This window comes from Arxiozyma heterogenica (assembly GCF_036370985.1).
Source record: "Arxiozyma heterogenica strain weizmannii chromosome Unknown scaffold_17, whole genome shotgun sequence".
Classification (NCBI taxonomy): Eukaryota; Fungi; Ascomycota; class Saccharomycetes; order Saccharomycetales; family Saccharomycetaceae; genus Arxiozyma; species Arxiozyma heterogenica.
The window spans coordinates 1081338-1101759 of record NW_027042670.1 but is presented as its reverse complement, the minus strand read 5'-3'; the positions used below and the strand labels follow the sequence as shown (position 1 = coordinate 1101759).

General features: G+C 31.2%; 7 protein-coding genes across 7 annotated transcripts; 1 reads left to right on the top strand and 6 right to left on the bottom strand.

Annotated features, from left to right (window-relative positions):
• Positions 1–1181: 1181 nt before the first annotated feature.
• On the bottom strand, positions 1182–2816 carry ATF2 (alcohol O-acetyltransferase; the record flags this gene model as incomplete). The annotated part of the gene is made up of 1 exon (XM_064858415.1): positions 1182–2816. One exon carries the CDS (start codon positions 2814–2816, stop codon positions 1182–1184), a length of 1635 nt encoding a protein of 544 aa, XP_064715122.1.
• Positions 2817–3590: 774 nt separating this feature from the next.
• Positions 3591–5996, bottom strand: PBP1 (Pbp1p; the record flags this gene model as incomplete). The annotated part of the gene is made up of 1 exon (XM_064858414.1): positions 3591–5996. One exon carries the CDS (start codon positions 5994–5996, stop codon positions 3591–3593), a length of 2406 nt encoding a protein of 801 aa, XP_064715121.1.
• Positions 5997–6752: 756 nt separating this feature from the next.
• OKP1 (Okp1p) lies at positions 6753–7895 on the bottom strand (the record flags this gene model as incomplete). Its single annotated transcript, XM_064858413.1, has 1 exon — positions 6753–7895. One exon carries the CDS (start codon positions 7893–7895, stop codon positions 6753–6755), a length of 1143 nt encoding a protein of 380 aa, XP_064715120.1.
• Positions 7896–8678: 783 nt separating this feature from the next.
• Positions 8679–9725, bottom strand: RNR4 (ribonucleotide-diphosphate reductase subunit RNR4; the record flags this gene model as incomplete). The annotated part of the gene is made up of 1 exon (XM_064858412.1): positions 8679–9725. The coding sequence occupies one exon, from the start codon at positions 9723–9725 to the stop codon at positions 8679–8681; it is 1047 nt and encodes a 348-aa protein (XP_064715119.1).
• Positions 9726–11881: 2156 nt separating this feature from the next.
• On the top strand, positions 11882–12109 carry TIM13 (protein translocase subunit TIM13; the record flags this gene model as incomplete). The annotated part of the gene is made up of 1 exon (XM_064858411.1): positions 11882–12109. One exon carries the CDS (start codon positions 11882–11884, stop codon positions 12107–12109), a length of 228 nt encoding a protein of 75 aa, XP_064715118.1.
• Positions 12110–12382: 273 nt separating this feature from the next.
• QCR9 (ubiquinol--cytochrome-c reductase subunit 9) lies at positions 12383–12580 on the bottom strand (the record flags this gene model as incomplete). Its single annotated transcript, XM_064858410.1, has 1 exon — positions 12383–12580. A coding segment is annotated over one exon (198 nt), but the record flags the coding sequence as incomplete, so codon positions are not given.
• An 893-nt stretch (positions 12581–13473) lies between these two features.
• Positions 13474–19464, bottom strand: UBR1 (E3 ubiquitin-protein ligase UBR1; the record flags this gene model as incomplete). The annotated part of the gene is made up of 1 exon (XM_064858409.1): positions 13474–19464. One exon carries the CDS (start codon positions 19462–19464, stop codon positions 13474–13476), a length of 5991 nt encoding a protein of 1996 aa, XP_064715116.1.
• Between the last annotated feature and the right edge of the window lie 958 nt (positions 19465–20422).

Below are 20422 nucleotides of genomic sequence, written 5' to 3'. Positions count from 1 at the left end.
GTTATGATGGTTAATATCTTCTTTTATTGTAAAAAAGATCGAACAAATTGATAATTGTCCTTTCGACAACAATAATTTGACCAAACATTTATGCAAACAGCCATATATGTGCACATGTGTGTGTATGTGTGTATTATTGACAGAAAAAAAAGTTTTTGGATGATCAAGTTGTTAAATTCAATTTATATGATAAGAAACACAGTAACTTATGACTCGTCAAAAAACTTTCGTTGAAAAGTAGTTTCTTTTTCAGTATCCGTTGAAGTATCACTTCTTTGATATTGCTGACTTCTTGCTATATTATTATATTTTTTACTTGTTAAAAAAGAAAAAGAAAAGTAAGATCGAACTTCAAACCCGACATTTTCAAGATTCTTTTTTACGAATTGAATTCAGAAAAACAATTTAAACCTAACTCTTGTTTATAGATTCGAAACAATTGTATGTTTTTGATTATGTTTACTTAGAAAATATACCACTCTATTTCCATTAAGAAAAAGGTATGCATCCGTACTTAATGATCATTCTTAATCCTTTTTTTTTTAATTTTTTTATCTTATTTTTATTGTTTATTCTCAGATAGTTTTCGCCGGAGTTGTTTAAACGACTTATTTATTTATTTATTGACAAAAATAGCAAATTAAACGGCCAACAGTTTTCCTTTGTTTAACAAACGAGAACAATAGGGAATCGTTCTTCATCACTTTCTTTTCCTTTCATCTATTTTGTTTTGTTTTGTTTTGAAAGTGTTACTACACATTTAAACGATCCTTGCTACACTCATTAATATAGAAAGAGAACAAGCTCTTACAGCTTCTTCGAGTCTCTCTGTGCTGTCAGAAGACAAACTTTTTCTTCTGTAGCTTAGGCAGGCTTATTATTATTATTATTTTGTACTTGCTAGATATCCTGTAATATATTTATTTCTTTTTTGTGCATCAAGAGTATAGCTTATGCTATCGTGGGATATGAAGCTGAGAATTGGGAAAAATGGTTAATCTAAAGTCATTAACGGTTTAACGATACAACTCGGACAGTCTTGCTCTGTATAGATCCGAACATCATATTAATCTTTAGTACACATAAATACCTACACGTAAATATATACATACATACATACATACATATATATATATATATATAGAGAGAGAGACAGGCACAGACACAAAGAAAGGGCTTATCTATTCACAGTAACTCCTTATTAAATTTTCCAATTCTTTGAATGTAGCGTTAAATTTCTCTCTGTCACCAATGGTACCTTCAATACCACTTACACAAACATTCATACCTGATTTCTTTGTGCTACACACATTAACTACCAATGAAAAACCTAAAGTGCCAACATTTTGAATAAATTTTAAGTCTTTAATACCACCAGCAAATGGTTTCTTTTCATCATCTTCAATCTTATTATTTCCACTCTTATCAGTATGTAACCCGATATTACTTAATATAATACCACCACGCTGGTTTCCTAAATAGGAATCTGTAATTATCTTATCCACATTCTGATTCTTGTAGACAAAATCCAACATTAATGCGCCCAAACCAACATTATAATCTGCACTTTGTATCACTTCGGTATAGTATTGGCTCAATTCCCATATTTGGTCCCTTTTTATACTGGAAATTAAAAATGAATAATGGGATCCTGCGACGTTAGCCCCGTATTTATATTGTTCCTCAACTAATTCTTTTGGCAACGATTTTCTATGATCATTCGGTATACTTATATCCACGCCCATTTCATTCCATCTTCTATCCTTGAAGACTCCTGATTCATTCAAGACTATGAATAAACATGCTTGTAAAAATCCAGTCATGGAACTTTTATGTCTCTGTAAATTAGTCTTCAACTGTTGTACTTGGTCCCATCCGATATTGATATTGTAATGGAAATTTTCTCTACGATCCTCTTTGATCCTTTTCGTTTCACTGTCCTTAAATTTATACACCAGATATTTCATTATCATAGAGGTTACCATTAATTTACCCATTGCTATCCAATTAGGTCTGTAATCTATTCTCTCAGTGATGGGAATTGCTAATCTTTTGAATTTTGTATAGTCCTTATCATAATCATATATCTCCAAGGATCTACTGTTATTATTAACACTATAATCATTATCTATAGTGTCAATAATAATATTAGTAGCTTCTTTTCCCAACACAGCTAATCCTTTGTTAATATCTTTAAATAGATTTATACCACTCATCGCATCTGAACTGCAGTGATTACTAATATAAACGATATGCTTAAATCTCCTGGGGGTTTTCTGGTCAAACAAGATTAATAATCTCCAATTAGGTCTATTGGGTAGACATATAGGAATTCTAATGTTGGAAATCATTTCAGTCAAAGAACAAGTAATCTGGAATGCGTCATCGTTGAACCTTTTTATGATCGAATCCACAACGTCTCTGTATTCTTCTTGTTCATTAATTATAATGTCGTTCAAACCTAAATGAGGGACAATTTTAATGTAGTCGTGTTCTGGATAAGGTTTTTCCAAATACTGTTCGCTTAAATAGAACTCTTCATGGTTCGGATAATTCTTAGGAATAATTGTGTGAACTAATATTGGATTTTGAAAAAAAATTTCTCTTAAGATAGGCACCAATGTTTCAGTGTCCACATATGATTCAAATTCACAATATGTGGTGAAATTACCATAGAGGTCTTGTCTTTGTAATAAAGCAAAATAATTCTCTAAATGACCCATCCGACGAGCATGACCTCTTTCTAAAATATCTTCGCTTATCATATTAGCATTTGCTAACAAAGGCTCTGAACAGGTATCACTTTCAGTTGACATATTGTACCTACGTATTATATCACCTGTTATTCTGAAATGATAGACTGTGCTGGACTTTTGAAGTCAAGAGAAAGATTTCCAATTGACCTAAAATTATTCCTCTGGGAAGTTGATCAACGCATATACTTTTTTCTTTTCTCGCAAATATTCATTCTTTTATAAAAGGTTACTAGTAACTGACACATTTCAGTCAACTGAGGCGTTTTTTATCTGATGAATTCACATGGTAAGCAGAAGTTGTTGTTGTGTGTAGTAGTTAGTATCTTCGAGAGAAGATACAACTGAGCTTTTATTGTTGTTTTTTTCTTTTTTAGTTCTCGTTTAGAGATCTAAACGAATTTAAAACTTTGAATCCGATATAAAAACAAACTCAAATAATTCAGATCAAACTGTAGCGAATTAGATTTCGGAGAATGTGGATATTGTTTTTGATAATTAGGTGACGGACGTATGCTATGGATAGTATATATGTATATTGTTTTATATGCTGTATCCTTTATACAGTATCTCACTAATAATATAAACTATGGAATATACAAACAGATAAACTAGTAGAGTGAGAAGGTAAATTCAAAATAAAAAGAATGTATATCTAATAAATATTGTAATAGTATTTGATATAAACATACACATAGAGTATATACTATTGTATACTTTATATTTGAGACTAAATTACAAATTATCTTTCTTGTTAAGAAAACAATTGAAAAACACGTTAACAGTTGGTTGAGAAAGATATCATTATTTTTGGTTATTTTTTTGTAAACTATCTTATTACTGATTTAACTGCGTGTGCGTCATATTTCTATTAATATTTCTTGAACCATGATGCCCATGATAACGATGATTATTGTTACGTTCATGATGGCCATTGTTGTTGTGGTAATTGTAATGGTTGCCGTGATTGTGATTACCATTACTGTTCATTGCATGGAATGGAGGTGCATTAACAGGATATCCAAATGGTGTAACAGTATTCATATATATATGAGGAATTTGTGGTGATGCGGTTTGAGATGGTGCATTAGACCTCATATCTTCGCTTCCCCCACCACTACTACCACTACCACCCCCACCGGCCATCATGGGCATCATTGGATTACTCATAGATGGATAAAATACTGGTTGTGGATGGAATGGGATATACATGGCACCTCCTGAGAACCCACTCATCATCGGATTCATCCCTGCTTGAGCGTGGAATCCCATCATTGGTGTACCACTTATTCTCATGTTTGGTGTCATGCCTGCATACATGGCGGCCATACTATTATTAATGCTCATCATACCGGCAGCACTCATACTATTAGTAAATGCCAATTGACGTTGTTGCAATTTAATTTGTGCTTGTTGAACAGCTGTAGCTTCGTCAGGAAAATAGTTCTTAAAGGACTCTTCTACAGTACTATTCCATGTTGGTGCAGTGAAATATGGTTTTTCAACAAAAAATGGTTCCATCTCTTTCTCTTCATCATGCGATTCCTTAGTCTTTTGGAAGAAGTTGAAATTTCTGTTAAATAATTCCTTCTTGTTACCAGTTAATGATTTTTTGCTTCCAAAAAAACTACCTTGGTGACGCCTTCTTTGATGCATGGCATTATTTTTACCATTCATTTCAGAACCAAGGTTATTATCCTTTGACGAAGTTTTTGAATTTGTGTTCTTCGATGAAGTTTTATTTTCGCGTTGTTTAATGACATTTTTCATATCCTTTGGTACATCATAAGGGACTTTGAATTTTTCAGAGAATCTTTTTAATTCTTCAATTTGAGCTTCTTTAGTGGATGGTAATGGAATTCTAGGTTTAGGAGAATCTCTGGCAGATTTATGATGATTATGCAATGTTCTAGCTATAACAGAATCCTGTTGTAAACTTGGCTTTCTTGAAACTCCAGGTTTAGTGGGTTTATTTCCTGTAGAAACTTTGTTTGGAACCACTTTTTCGGATTTATTTGAATCAACTTTTGATTCTTTATCTACAGTATTGTTCTTATTTTGATCTTGTACTGTCGTTTTACCAGTTGTGGAATCTGCTGTATTATGACTGTTTACAGTGACAGCAGTGGCGGTAGTGTTGGCAGTTGTAGCAGTAATATTTTTAGATGTAGTTGACGAAATAATGGCTGGATCAGTATGATGGGGTTGATTTCTCAAAGTTGGTGGAACATATTTCTTAGTAGTATTTACACCATTTTTGCCACCATCATTAGCATTTTTCTTGATGTTATTGCTAGCACTTTTCTTTAATGATGCTAATAATTCATCACCTCTTCTGTCGACACCAGAGTATAAGTCCTCTTCATCCATCCCTGAGTCATCGATAATGATACCTCTATCTTCAGCAATGTGAATATTACCTGATACACCTTGACTTTCAATTTCTTCTGCCAATCTTTCAGCCTCTTTCAATCTTTGTTCAAAGTTTGGATCATCTTTATTAATCTTTGTAGTGTAAAAATGTTCATCATAAGTAGATTTAACACCAAATTTTTGTTCATTGACAGAGAATTGATCCCAGGGGCCAGAACTTTCCTCTAATGTTTCATGTTGGCTTTTAACAGCATCAATAAAATTTGAGTCCAGTGGAACATTTTCTGGAACCCATTTTTGCAATTCTCTTTCTTTTATAACAGGCTTGTTAGCTCCAGAAATATCGGCATCTGTCTTGAAAAATTTATTTTTAGTCGAAATTGAGTCACTATTATTCTTATTTCCATTAACAGGGGTTGAACTTCCACTAATATTAACTTTAGAATCACTCCATTTATCATTTAATGTAAAATCAATATTCTTCAACTCTATTTCCATCACATCGGAGCCATGAATTAAAAGATTCCCATCAGGTTGAAGGATAATAGAATTTTCATCTTCTCTATCACTACTATTATTACCATTGATAACAATAGCATCCCCCACTTTTTCAGGGTTATGTAAAATTATTTCTATTCCGTCCTTTGATTCTAAATTAGCAGCGATTAGTAGACCAGAGTATTGTGCACCAGAGGAAACAGTAACTTTGACTATGTGCCCAATAGTATTGATCATTAAATAATCTAAACGATCATTATACTGTCTTGTAGTGTCTAAAGATTCAAAAAAAGTAGATGAGGAACTAGTGGTGTTTCCACCATAGGTATTGGTGCTAGTGTTATTTGTTCTATTAGAAGGTGTTCTTTTCATTGATAGTAAATTATTAATGTTTTATTTCTTGACCAGAACCCTTATTTTATGAAAACTTAGTCAATCAATATGTATATGTATATATATATAGAAATATGCCTACTAGTCAATCAAAGGGGTGATAGGTATATTAGAATATTGACGGTAGTAACACTAATCCACAAAAGAAAAAAAAGAGAAAAGATAACTTGTTTATGTGATACACCTAGAATGTATATCCTCGATATATTCACTTCTCAGATTGTGTTTTTTTATTTTAAGCGTGTAGTTAAAGGCCACTTGGCATCCACAAGCACAGATTATAAAATTATTAGTAATAATGTAATACTTACCACCAAATAGAGGATAAAGCAACAATCTATACTGTAAGAAGTCTGAAGTATCGACCCAACGTTCTCTATCTACTGACACGTTCTCTTTTACTCTGTGCAAAATATTTTCATTTACTTATTCGCATTAATCGAATGATTCACTTGAATTCTAAGTTGCTGTTTTTTATTTTTTGTTTTTATTTTTTTTTTTTTGCGACAAACAAATAGAAATATAGGCGGGATATATAATCCGTACAAATTCCGTATATATTCTATAATCTGTCGACTGAGATATTATATGGAAGAACAGAATGATGAGGTCGAGAGTCAATAGAGATGGGTATATATATATATATACTGGTATGTGTGTATGTGTATATGCTATTATTGATTATTGAGTTGAGGGAAAGAGACATTTCGAAGCTTGTAAGTTCAATTGTTTGTTTTATGCAGGAAATAATTCTTGTAATTGTTTGTTTTGTTTAGTGGATAAGATGCGATCAATTATTTTGGTCATTGACGGTATAAATTCATTAAGTTGAGTCAAGGAAGGCAATGAATCGGCCACTATTTCGTACTGATCATTGTTGTTATTATCGTCATTCACTGCCAGATCTGTCGATATAATTAGATTATACGTTGCTATGTTCCGTCTCATAGGGCCCGCATATTTCAGTATAATATCTTCATTTTCCCCTTCTCCTTCTCCTTCTTCCTCTTCTTTTTTCTCATTATTATTATTGTTATTCAACTTTGATAGTTGATCAATTTTAATCAAACCATATTCATTTTGTAGAACTTTATTTACTAAAGGATGTAAGGTTTGGTCTAGTAAATTTTGCTTTAAAAGCTGATCATTTGTTCTTTTCAAATTCCTTATAAAGTTCTTAGCTTCGTTTAATTGATTAGACTCCTTTTTTAATTCTTCTTTTAATAAATGAACCTCTTTGGTCATATTATCGATTAAGCTTTGAATATGTTTCCTTTTAGCAAAAATATACTCTGGATCTATATCATTTCTTATTATATCGTTTGTATCGTTAGGGAAAACACATTTATGTAACTGTTTTCTAATCTGTTTAACGATATCCCCAATTAATTTCTGTTTCATGACGCCTACTTGGTCTTGATGGACTTTTGGTAAAAAATTGTCAATTTTTTTGGAGTACTCTGATAATCCAGAACTAATGGAATCGTACATATTATTGATCCATGGCTGCAATGCAATTTCGACTAAATTCGACGATATGGGACCCCATTTATAATCCTTCATTCTGATCCCACTTTTATCTATCTTAAACTCTTGAGTAAATTTATTTGATGCCACATTTGTCAAATCCCAGATACTTCCATTTTTTGAAGCGGTTCTGTTTGTTTCTTTATTTGTTTTATTTTTATGATGAGCACTAGGTTTGTTTGTAGGTTTCTTGATTTTATTAATCTTTGCATATCGCGTTACTAAAGGAACTTTTGGTTTCAAAAATGGAGATGATAAAATTTGTGGTGGTGAATTCAGTGGTATAGAGTTTGGTGGTATCGATGGTGTAGATTCATTATCACTTCGATAAAATAACTGGTTTTTACTCATTTAGAACATAAAAAAAAAAAGAATAGTGTCTTCAAAGACATACAGATAAATGTGTTTACAGATGTATATTAGTCAATTATTAATAGGGATTACACAGTTAGCTGTTTTGTATATTGCGTATTCTTTTTTTTTGTTCTGTTTTATTTTGTTTTGTTTAGTTTTTTTAATGTATATCATATTACTTTAAAGATAGAGGATGTTTTACAATATGTTTTTCTCTTTTTTTTTCTTTTTTTATTTTTTTGGTTTATTCTTTTAATTATCATAAATGAAGATTTTAAACTGCCTTTTGCATGCTGCGGTATAACATAATATACATAGAGAAATAAGGAAGAAGAAACACTTTTCGGTCCCCTATTACTATACATGGGGATAGATTTTGCTAAGAACACATACATAGACGATTATATTTGCATACATGGCAGGTTAGATTTAAACTATATATATTTGATGTATTTTTTTTTCTTTTGGGGGAAAAAAAAGAAAATTATTATATTTTATATATTCATATTGGTATAATAATCCACTACACTCGTGTAATATATATATTATTAATATTTATGATTAAATATGTGTATATGTGTGTGTACATTAGGAAAGATGTCAGCAAAAAAAATAGAAATAAATAAAAAAAAAAAAAAAAAAAAGAATAAGTGAAAATAATATCTTTCTTTTCTTATTTTATTTTACTTTAATTTTTTTTTATTCTTATTTTTTTTTGCATAAAACAATGTGAGAAGAAGGAAATAGTGCAGAGATTGAAAGATGTAACATTACTATCACTTAGAAAGATTCGTTGAAGTTGAAGGCTTCAGCAGCAGCGACTTGTTGTGGTGGTTGGTTAGCCTTCATGAAGTCAGAGACTTGTTTTTCAAAGAATCTAGACTTTCCGATAGAGGTAGTTTGTTCCATGAATTCGAATGGGTTAGCCACATTGTAGAATTTCTCGTTACCGAAGGATAATAATAGAGAGTCTGCTAAGTATTCGACGTATTGGAAGACTTGTTTTTCATCTAACCCGGAGTCCTTAATGTCAACAGTTTCGGCTAAGATTTTCTTTTCGATGTCGACGGCCTCTGTAATGATCTTGGTAACAACTTCTTGTTCTGGTTTATTCTTTAAATGGGCAAATAAAAGACAGGAGAAGTCAGTGTAGTAACCTTTGTCACGGAAAATGTTGGTGTTTGCTTTGTTGAAACCTGGAATCAAGCCTTGTTTGCCCAAGTTGAAGATGGCAGCATGAGAACCAGCTTGGAAGATGGCTTCCTTGGCAGCCAAAGCGACTAATCTTTCGGCGTATAGAGAAGTTGGATCGTGGATCCATCTGTTGATGAATTCGATCTTTTCGTTTGCAGCGGCGTTATCTTTAATGGTTTTGAATAGTTCGACATTTGCGGAGCCGTTAAAGTAGGCGTCGATAATAAAGGAGTAGACTTCGTCGTAGATATTTTCCATCATGATTTCGAAACCGTAGAAGGACTTACCTTCTGGGTTTTGTAATTCTGCAGAGAATTTTTCAAGCAAGTGGTAGTTAACGGTGTCTTCATTGACGGTTAATATAGCCAAAAGCTTACCTAAGAAGTCTTTTTGTTTTTGAGTGATTCTGCCAGAGTCTAAATCTTCAACGTCTTTAGACAATTCGATTTCTTCAGCTGTCCAGAAGGCAGCTTCGACCTTCTTGTAAGCAGCCCAGATTTCATGATACTTGATAGGGAACATAACGAATCTACGCTTATTTTCAATCAATAAAATTTCATCTTTTTCAGATTCTCTTAAAGCGTTACGAGAGGTTTCAAACTTAGCTAAGAATTGTTGGTGAGCTTCTGCCATTGTTAATCAATAATCAATAATCAATAATCAATAATAATAGTAATAGTAATAATAATATATATATATATATATATTTATGTACGCGTGTGTGTATGTGAATGGATGTGTATCTGCGTACTCAGATATATATGTTTGGTTATATATATGTATATATATTAGGATTGAAAGGAGAAAGAAGAGTAGATCAAGGATTAAAAGAAGATAGAAAATAAAAAGGTAAATCCAAACCAGTCTATATATATATATATGTGTGTGTGTGTATGTATATGTAAGTATTATATATGTAAATGTTGTGTGTGTACAAAGAAATCTACTAATCTATCTTTAAAAAAAAAAAAAAAAAAAAAAAAAGGAAAGAAAGAAAAGAAGAAAAGGGGAGAAGAAAATAAAAAAAAAAAAGGAAAAAGGAAAAAGGAAAAAAGAAAAAGAAAAAGAAAAGAAAAAAATAGGGGCAAAACTATCTAATAAAAATCACCAATACAATGGAAATAATACAATACACTGAAAACATTTACGAGAATGACTGGGAATTGAAAAAAAAAATAGAATAAAAGATATCACAATAAATAAAATTCAATAGTCAAAACTTTACACATTGGGGGGGAGGAGGAGGAAGAAGAGGAAAGACGATGATAATTTATTAGAGGCGTCTTATTTCACAGAAACAAATAATAGAAAAAAAAAGAAAATGGAACTAAAAAAATGGAATAAAAAAAAATTTTCATTTTCCTATTATTCTGGTTCTCTTTTCTTTTTTTTTTTCTTCTTCTTTTTTCCTTTTTCCTTTTTCCTTTTTTTTTTTATTTTTTGCAACGTCCACATAGCAACAATCCTCACAACGAAAATTTCCTAATCTGCCGCGCAAGTTTTTTTTTTTCTTTGTTTTTGTCGTTTCTTTTTTCCCTTTCCTTTTGGCATTGTCTCTCTTTTGTTTTTCCCTTAAGTGCCCTTAAAAATAGATGAGGAAGGCATAGAAATACAAAAATAAAAAATGGAAATGAAAAAGAAAAGCTATGAAAAAAAAAACGAGTGGGTCAAGGTAGTATACATCCTTGCACCACAACTATACAGATGATAAATTACGACAACATCAAAACATATCACAATAAAATTGGGGAAGATGACAATAATACAGAAAGAGAAAACAATCTTGTGTTTCGTTTTATTTTATTGTATTTCATTTTTCATTTTTTTTTATTTTTACAATCTGGTTATGTCTCCATGTAGTTTTCCCATTCACATTGCCGTTTTTCTTTTCTTTTCTTTTCTTTTCTTTTCTTTTGGTTTGTTTGTTTGTTTGTTTGTTTCCACTTGGATTGTGTCTACTTTGACCCACATATTTCCTTATACGGAAATTATGTTGTTACCACTAGCAACCAACGACGATGACGGGTTTTTCTTCAAAAACAACTGTTAGTACTTAAAACAAACGAACAAAATAAGTGAAAAAGACAAAAAGACAAAAGAAAATATATATACATATCAAAAAAATCAAAAGAACAGAGTATTGTTACTGATTAGTTTTTCGACTTCTCTTGTCTTTTCTTTTTTTTTTTTCTTTCTTTCTTTCTTTGGATTTCTATTCTCTTAATCATCTCATCGATTAAAATGATATTCTGTTGCCAATGACAAGATTATACTCTTTTTTTTTTTTTTTTTCACTAAAGACCTATCTTCAATTTATTTCTATAAAATGATACTTCTTTGGGTTTGTAGAGTGGGATATATAATGATTCAAGATTGAAAACAAATCCCCAGGTTCTTTTTTTTTTTTCTTGTACTTTATTTTACTTTTTGAAATTGTCGTAGTAAGTGATGTATAATGGGTATTTTTAAAAAACAAATGAAAAAAAGGACACAGACTAACTAATGTCGTATCAAATGATACCAAGTGGTTTTCTTGAAGTGATTTATATTTAGATCTTTATTGACCTTCTTTTATAACTAGTAGATAACAAGCACGCTAATATTAGTACCAGTACTAGTATTAGTATTATTATCAGTACTGGTATTCTTTACCATATAATGTCAGTCTGCGATTGTAGATATTTTAAAAAATAAATTATATGTATTTGTTTTAGAATGAGGAGCAACATACCACAACCACAATAAGTACAATAATCTTTACTTACATTCCTTAGAATAACTTTCTCAATATGTCTAGTTTAGCTGCTTTAAAAGAACAAATTAAACAAGAATTGGCTATTGTAAATGCACAAGAGTTGATAGATAACAGCTCCGATATTTGTGCCAATAAATGTCTCTTCGCTCCATACTCCAAGAATAATGATCATTGTATAGATGCTTGTCTCGGTAATTATCTATCCGCATGGAACATAGTCTCAAAGACATACATTAATAGGATAAAAGAGTCAAACAAATAAATAGATATGGGACTGGATTGAATATATATTCATAGAATAAATAAAATAGGAAAAAAAAAATTGTTTTACACATACAGATATATATATATATATACAGATATAAATTTATTAGTCTTTTGCTTTACTCTTTTTGATTTTCTTTTCTCTCTTTCTTTTTTATAACGTTTTTATTTTTTTTTATTTTTATTTTTATTTTTTTGATATTTGTTGGAAAAAAGGGATATAAAATAGATAGAAAAAAAATCCTTGTGGTCATTATTACTACTATTACTATTATTCTTCCTCTGTATCACCATTTTCTAATTTATATTTAACATCATCCCATAATTTACCTTTATTGTATGTGCTCCAAAACTTATTGATACCGACATCAAATGTAGTTTGGAAGACTAATGCACCGAGGAAAATGGATCCTATAAATACGGAGTTTCTTCTGAACACTAACTTATATAGAGATTGGAAGGACTTGTTTTATTCAGATAGAAAGGCAGATAGATAAGGTACAGTATTATTACATACATTTATAATTATTCAAATTCTTTGTTAGTAATAAAGAAAAAGCACTCAACATATATAAATATGCATGCAGAAATCTTTCTGACCATTTAACCTCAAACATACCATTTTGCTTCTTGTTATATTTTATTAACAGATATTGGATGTTGTTGAGTTGATATTTAAAAATTTTTGTTTCTATTTGGTGATCGTACCAGAATGTTTGCAACTTGTTTTAAACTAGCAACGGTAATAAAAAAAATTAAAAGTAAAAAAACAAAGTCACTAACACTATCAGTATTGAAAGTAATAGGTGAATATCAATAAATATACACAAATAGCATGCGTACACACACGTACGCAACTAACAGACAACGAAAGAAGTGAAATGTATATACTAATGGGGCTATTAGACGAAACTACAAATTAGCTGGTTTGAGTTTCAATATTATGTGTGTGAAGAAAACGCAATCATTTCCCTCTTCGCTTCCATCTCTTCTGTTAAATCCGTTCTATCGCTGTTTTTTTCTCTTTTTGCTCTTTCTTAGTCCCTCCCCTCCCATCTTCTTTTTCTTCCTAAACAAAGTAGAATTCTTTGCTGTTTTTGTTATCTTGGTGAAAGGGTTTTTTCGGAGATTTTTCGAAAATACCTCCTCTTTATTGGCCAAAATTTATGGAACTCGAATGTTCTAAACAAATTAAAACGATATGTATTAATTTTTTTTTCCTTTTGCTTATCTTGTCTATCTTGCATATAGTTACTTACTTATTTATAACATTTGTATAGAAATAACAGTACAGTCATAACGTCAGGTTGACGTCTTGCGATACATCCTTAATTGAGCGCCTAGCTGGGTATCCGCATCCAACTAGTTGTGATCGGATGTATCATTTTCTTGAGTCTCTTGTTCTTGATCAGAACCTTCATCATCATTCATAGCTTCTGGCTGCATATTTTCAGTTGGAAATTGAGGCTCTCCTAATAATTCAAAGAATGGTGTAGCTAAATCAATGCCTCCAGGAGTGTCTCTATTAGCGTCTGGTCCATTACGTAGAATTTCAAAAATTTGAAAGAAATTACGTACGTCTCCTACCGTTGTAGCTCCATTAGGCCCTCTGAAACCCCTTTGATTGGCATCATCATCACTGCTACTGCTCTCACTATCGTCTTCAACACCAAGACCCCTTTCATCATCATCATAATTTTCGTCTGCATTTTCTTCAAATCCAAAATCATCGGCTCCTTCATCTATATCTATCTCTATATCTTCATCTTCAATGTCATCGTCATCAATATCTCTATTGTTCACGAATGGTACACGTCTTACTCTTGGATCTCTATTGAATGTAAATAAAAATCCATTGGATAATATAGATAATCTGAACTCATCACCCATCACCCTACTGATATATCCAGGAATTTCATTGTTGATCCAAAGTTTATTCAAATGTTCATACCTGATCATATTTAACTTAGTCAAATCACCACGTTTCATTGCATTTCGGCCGGCTTCACCATGTGAATTCAAATATGGGGCTGATATAAAGATATGTGAAGATGGCATAGTAAGTAATAAACATATCTCTGATGTATTTGGCAATAAAAAAACACCAAAGGATTGAAAACAATGCTTCATTAGGTGGCGAGTCATTTCATGGTGTTCGATTGTGTGATGGATCTTTACACCACATGTCAAACATATCTTAAAATCTAATCTATTCTTACTGTTTTTAACATGTTGATTCTCCTCGCGTAATTTCATTTCCGGTGCTTTTGTGACATATGTATTTAAATACTCAGAAAGATTAATCAATTTAATTATACCACAATTCTCAATTGGATACTCCTTAACATTTTCCATAGAATCCTTAGAATTAACGATGATGGTTAGCAGCTGTGCAAAATTCTCAACTGGTGTAGTGATATTAACCAACTTATCAATATATTGAGGTAAACAATCTTCTGAAGAATCTGTGATGTTCTCTAAATTTATACTGCCTAAAATAAATGTCTTGGAATCATTATCATTGATCAAATTATAAAATACTTTAAACATTATTAAGCATCTCCTTAAAGTAGGTCTTAGATGTCTTAAAATGCATGAATATGCTAAATCATAATTTGTTAAACCATCTTGCATCATGACACAATTACTAATTAGACTAGTAAATAATTGCTTCACACCTTCATTACAATGATAAAATTGGGCATCTTTGGGGAAATTCATTGTCTGTTTAGTAAAACGATCACTAGAAACTACTTTCTTTATGATGGTCTTAATATAGCTCAATAGCACATCTAATATGATTTGTTTCAAAGTTTTACCATTATTAAAGAATAATGCACCGCGTACAATATCTTGAAAAACTTTATTTTCCACAGGATGGTTAGATTCTTTATATGGTTCAAATTCATTTTCTGGCTTACCAATAATATTAAACATTAAAATTATGGTTAATAGCATATTCCTTAAAGTTTTGAATTTTTGCTCTTTGTTGCTCAAAAAGTCGCAATTCGTATTTTTATCCAAACGTGATGAGATTTCCAGCATTGATATAGTGTTTGCCCAATGGTTTGCTAATATAACAGATGTATTGTTTTTATTAAAATCTTTGCTCCTTGAGATTTCTTTATCAAACGAATGAGAATCCTTAAAGATCATTTCAAATATAGAGTAAAGGGTCTTGGCATCACTAGCACTTGTAGGTTTTAAGGCTTTTGTTAATATTTCTAGGGAACAATTTTGTGTTAACAAGAAATCTAAGGTTAAAACTTCCTCACCTGCGTCATTTGTAATCGAATCTGTCGATCTTTCTCTTGAAAATCCTACTCCAGAAAAAATTGGTATCACACAATTTGAATAGGTTTGGCAAAGTGGACATATAAATGAAGTTAATGAAAATCTTTTCTTTTGTACGTATCTTTTGAAACAATTGTAGTGGATATGGTGATTACAGGAAACAAAAACTTTTCTAGAATTATCCTTATTAAATTGTTTCATGCTTTTAATTGTGGAAGGGGATTGGACCATCCCAGAAAGATCGTTGTTATTATAAAAACCATTCCATGGTAGCATGTAATCATGCGAATTTGAAATGTTTGAAGGACGGAATACAGGTGAATAATCTTGATATATTGGAATGACAAAAGTATCATTAGATGTATTATCTTGACATAATGAACAACTGAATTCTTCACCCTCCATAACTTTTTCTTTATGCATCATATCAACATCACCATCTTCTTCTATATTTGATTCTTCGAAGGCTTCTTCGTGCTCCTTTATAAATTTACTCTGTAAGTTATTAAACTTGGCCATCATTTTAGCTTGATGTTTCTTAGCTAATCTTTTCTTTCTTTCTCTCTCTGTCTCTTCAAGGTTGATACCTTGATTTAGTTTACGTTTCTTGTATGTATCTACACAATCTTTACCAAAGCTATAGGTTAATATAGAAAATATTTCCTCTGATTTCTTCATTATCATTTTCTCTAACAAATAATCTGCTTTATTTACAATACTTTCAGAAAAGACTGCACTTTTAGAATTAACGATAGATAAGAAAAGATTGCAAATTGGTAATTGTATGTATGTCTCAGGAATAGCTTGCTTACCATGGATTTGCTCATAATCCTTGAATATAGCATGAATTAAGTGTAACAATTCATTTAAATATGTGGTATCTTCTTTGTCTAGTGAAATTTGTAACAATTTATAGATAACTTTAACAAAAACAGTGTTATGTGTGAAATCACCGATATGCTTAACGTCTGGATCCAAGTGTTTAGGAGATATCAACTGTGGTTGTAATATTATTTTTGACACATCCTCTTGTTTAGTTTTGGCTATATGTGTTTTTATAACAGTTGCACTATTTTCAAACTCATTCCCAAGGTTGGATAATCTTAGTGGATCGATTTTTGAGTAATATGCATCTTTCAATTTAAAAACGGCGTTGTCAGCTAATCCCTTTGGTTCAACAAAGATTGATACTTCATATAAAGCTTTATCAAAATCTGTGGCATTTTCCGTGTAATAGTCAGGGACGAGTCTTAAAAGTTTTGAATAAGGTAATGGTTTTTGATATAAACTATAGATAATGGCATTTTTAATAAAAGCCATTTGCCTTTCTTCTTGTGAATCGAATTTTTGATAAAATTGTCTCTCAGATAATACTTCATAAACAAAGGTAATAAATTGTTGAATTAGTGATGAGATTTTATCCTTGTATACTGTATCGTCATATGTCAGTTTGCCTGTAAACCAATCCAACATTTCCCATCTATCAAGCATATTGTATATGATTCTTGGGATATCATCAGTTTCCCATAAAAGTGCTAGTTGATTTAAATGTATATCTCTTGAATATGAATTCAATTCAGGATTTTTTTTGTAATATGAAGCTTGATGTAGTACAGAGACACCATTTCTAACCCAGAATCCAATATCAATCTGTGAACATAAAACAACGGAACGTAATGAAAAGTCAGATATTTTTAAGAAGTCGAAAACAGATTTCCTTTCTGAAATGGTTTCTTCAGGGTTTGGACTTGACACTGCATCTGAATACATGACTGCTTCATACGCTTTATGTAATGGGACTTTTTCAATCAAAAATGAGAACAGTGTTTGAACAGGATTCATAAATGCAACTCTATCATTACTAACTACGAATTTAACTACTTCATGGGTATTATTTACCAATTTGTATGTCAAGGATTTATGACTTAAGAAGGTATTCAGTAAACTAATACAATTTAATAAAAGTTGTTCAGAACATGGTTTGTGAACCAATCTATTTTCAATCGTTTGAATAATAGAATATATGGTTGTAGTGTATTCTAGATAAGGGATGAAATGTTGATCTTCATGTAGGACATGATCACCTTCTTTACGCTTAATTTTCCATGCACCATTGAAAAGCTTACATAGGGTTACCAATGAGATAAATTCCATTGGTTGCATAATCATACTAGAATCCTCAACTTTGCTTAACAAGGTTTCAATAGTGTATAATCCTTGTTTAAATGAGATGCCATAACTCATGGTTGGATTTGATTTTTGCACTCTTTGCCATATTAAAGTACTGTTCTCAAACTTGCAAAATTCAACAAATATATCAATGATGGACCATAGAATATCAATAAAATAATTATTTGGATGATTAAAAATCATCAACGCATTGGTAGGACACGTAAATAATTGGACAATACATTCTCTTAAGGCTGTCAGTTGAGGTTCTCTATCCATATACGTTATAGACCTTGTCAAATGGTTGAATATTTGAACCAATTGTTCACAAAAAACTGGCTTATAAGTTACTGATGAGGATAATGTTGGAATAATCAAATTTTGTATATCTTTTCTGAACCGTTTCCAATATCTGTTATCAAAAAATAAGATGTATTGAAGTCTTGAATTTGCATATTTTCTGTCCATTACATGTTCTATTTTATTTAAAGAATTAGAGATAGAAGTCAAATCTGACTGAGAGACTCTTTTATGATGACCAATAGGAATTCTATTTTCTTCGTTGAGGATTGAACAATCTAGACATCTGTATGGGTTTGTAGGTGACAATTTGTTTACAAAATATTTAGAGATTGTGTCATACATATTAGTCTTTTCTTTATAACAGGGATATTCTGAGCATAAAACTTTGCCTAGTGTATCTCTAAATATTGTTTGGAAATCGTGATTTGGAATATTTAAGCAATGATTACACCATTGTACAATATACTTACAAGCCTCTTGATGGATATATTCACTCCAAGAGATTAAGGTAGCACTCAACCCATTAGTTTGGACGGCAAAAAATCCATCTGTTAAAGAATGAATATCTTCTGAACACTTCAGCATTGCTCTACCTTCACTGTCGATGTTAGAAGTCAATATATCAGTGTGGATATTGTCAGGAACACCTTGTCTTAATGCTGTGGTAGCCTGAGAATAATTATGGTACTCATCATTGTAAACCATTACTGTATAATTTTCTGGTTTTCCGATTCTTGGTTCAATTCCATCATTTCTATAACTTAAGTCGTTTAAAAACTCATACATTAAATCTTTGTTATCATTTTGAATCATTTCTCTTAATTTCAATGTTATGTCTGAGGTGAATGTTGGTAAAGGTTCGATACTTTGATTGAACACATCAATAAAATAATCGAATATTTCGGATAAAACGATTTCTAAAAGTCGTTCATTATATAACAGATTGTTATTATTTTCGTCTATATTAACATCTGGGTTATCCGTCATAATTTCATCATTATCATCGTTACTATTACTATTATTCTTATTTACTTTGTTTTCTACATCTGCATCTGCTTTACAATGCAATTTATTATGCCATGCTTCTTCATCACCACAGTCGCAGATACCGCTTGTGAAGTCGTTGCAAATATCGATATAAATATGATGATTTTCATGGTCCTTTGGATTAAAACAATGGATACATAGCACACAGGTATCGTCGTACCCACACTCCTGGCATCTGTATAGAGGTTCGCCTACTTTAAATTTTCTGCCACAGTTTCTACCTTGATGTCTAAACATTTGGTTTTTATTAATTGAATTCAAACTAATCTTATAGAAATCGGTGACAAAATTGACGTCGAAGACTTGATCTAGACTGGTAACATACGAATTTTTGTTGGGGAATAAAGAATTCAAGTATCTGCCTGAATCTGTGATCAAGAAATAAAGATATTTGAATACGAATTGTTTCAAAACACGATCCATTTCTGTTCTCTTTGTTGGATCCCTTACATTTCTAAAATATTCGATATCGTGAATAGACATCAAAGTGGATCGTATTTGAAGTCTTAAATCATCTTGATCGCCCATATTTGTCCTCATGTTATTTTTTTCTTTTCTTTTCACTGACTGTTTTGCTTGCTCACAACCAATTCCACCTATATTATTATTTTACTTATATGTTATCAGATGGCAATTCTGCAGAGATATCCTATGCATATATCTATATCTATACCTATATCTATATCTATATCTATATGTGTATTGTTCTTTGTTTGATTTTTTACAGAACTATTAGAGAAATGCGTGTAAGTTACTCCCTTTTTGTCTATCTATCTATGTATTTTTGAACTAGTTAAAATACGTTCTGTGTAAACTGCATAGAGTCTTGTGGACTGTCTTCCTTTAACTCATCCACTTCCTTTTCCCAAAATTCCTTCTTTAGTTCTTTTTTTTTTTTTTGTTTTTGATATTACGCACGCACGTCTTTTTTTGCCCCATCAGTTTTATTTTTTTTTTTTTTTTGCAAATGATTCAGTTCTTTCTTGGCCAATGACGAAATTCTCTCTGTGTTTCTTTTTTTTTTTTTTTCATTTAAATTGGTTTCTCAATCGGGTAACTGTCAGTCACATGATCTGTCGTATAGACAAAAAAAAAAAAAGAAAAAAAGAAAAAAGTTTTGCATGGAAAAACAATAAGGGAGAGCGCCTTTATTGTTTCCCTGAAGGGTAGAAAAACAAGAAAAGCAAGAAAATCCCTGGTATAATAAAGTTATTCAGGGTATTATAAAATGTAGGAGTGTAGTAACATGCCAGGATATGGAACACTTGAATGGTAATTGTGTAGCAGGGTGTCTATGCTGAACTATACTTGTGTTCCTAGGTTTCCTTGTTTTTTTTTTTTTTGTGATCTCTGGTGTTGAAGATGGTGGTTTCACTGGACATGGTGTTACCAAGTTTTCAATGAGATAAGAAAACTGGTTCTTGTGGGTAATAGTAAATTAGCTGTTACAAAAAGTATGTGTGTATTTTTTTTTTTAGATTTATCAATAATAAGCAAA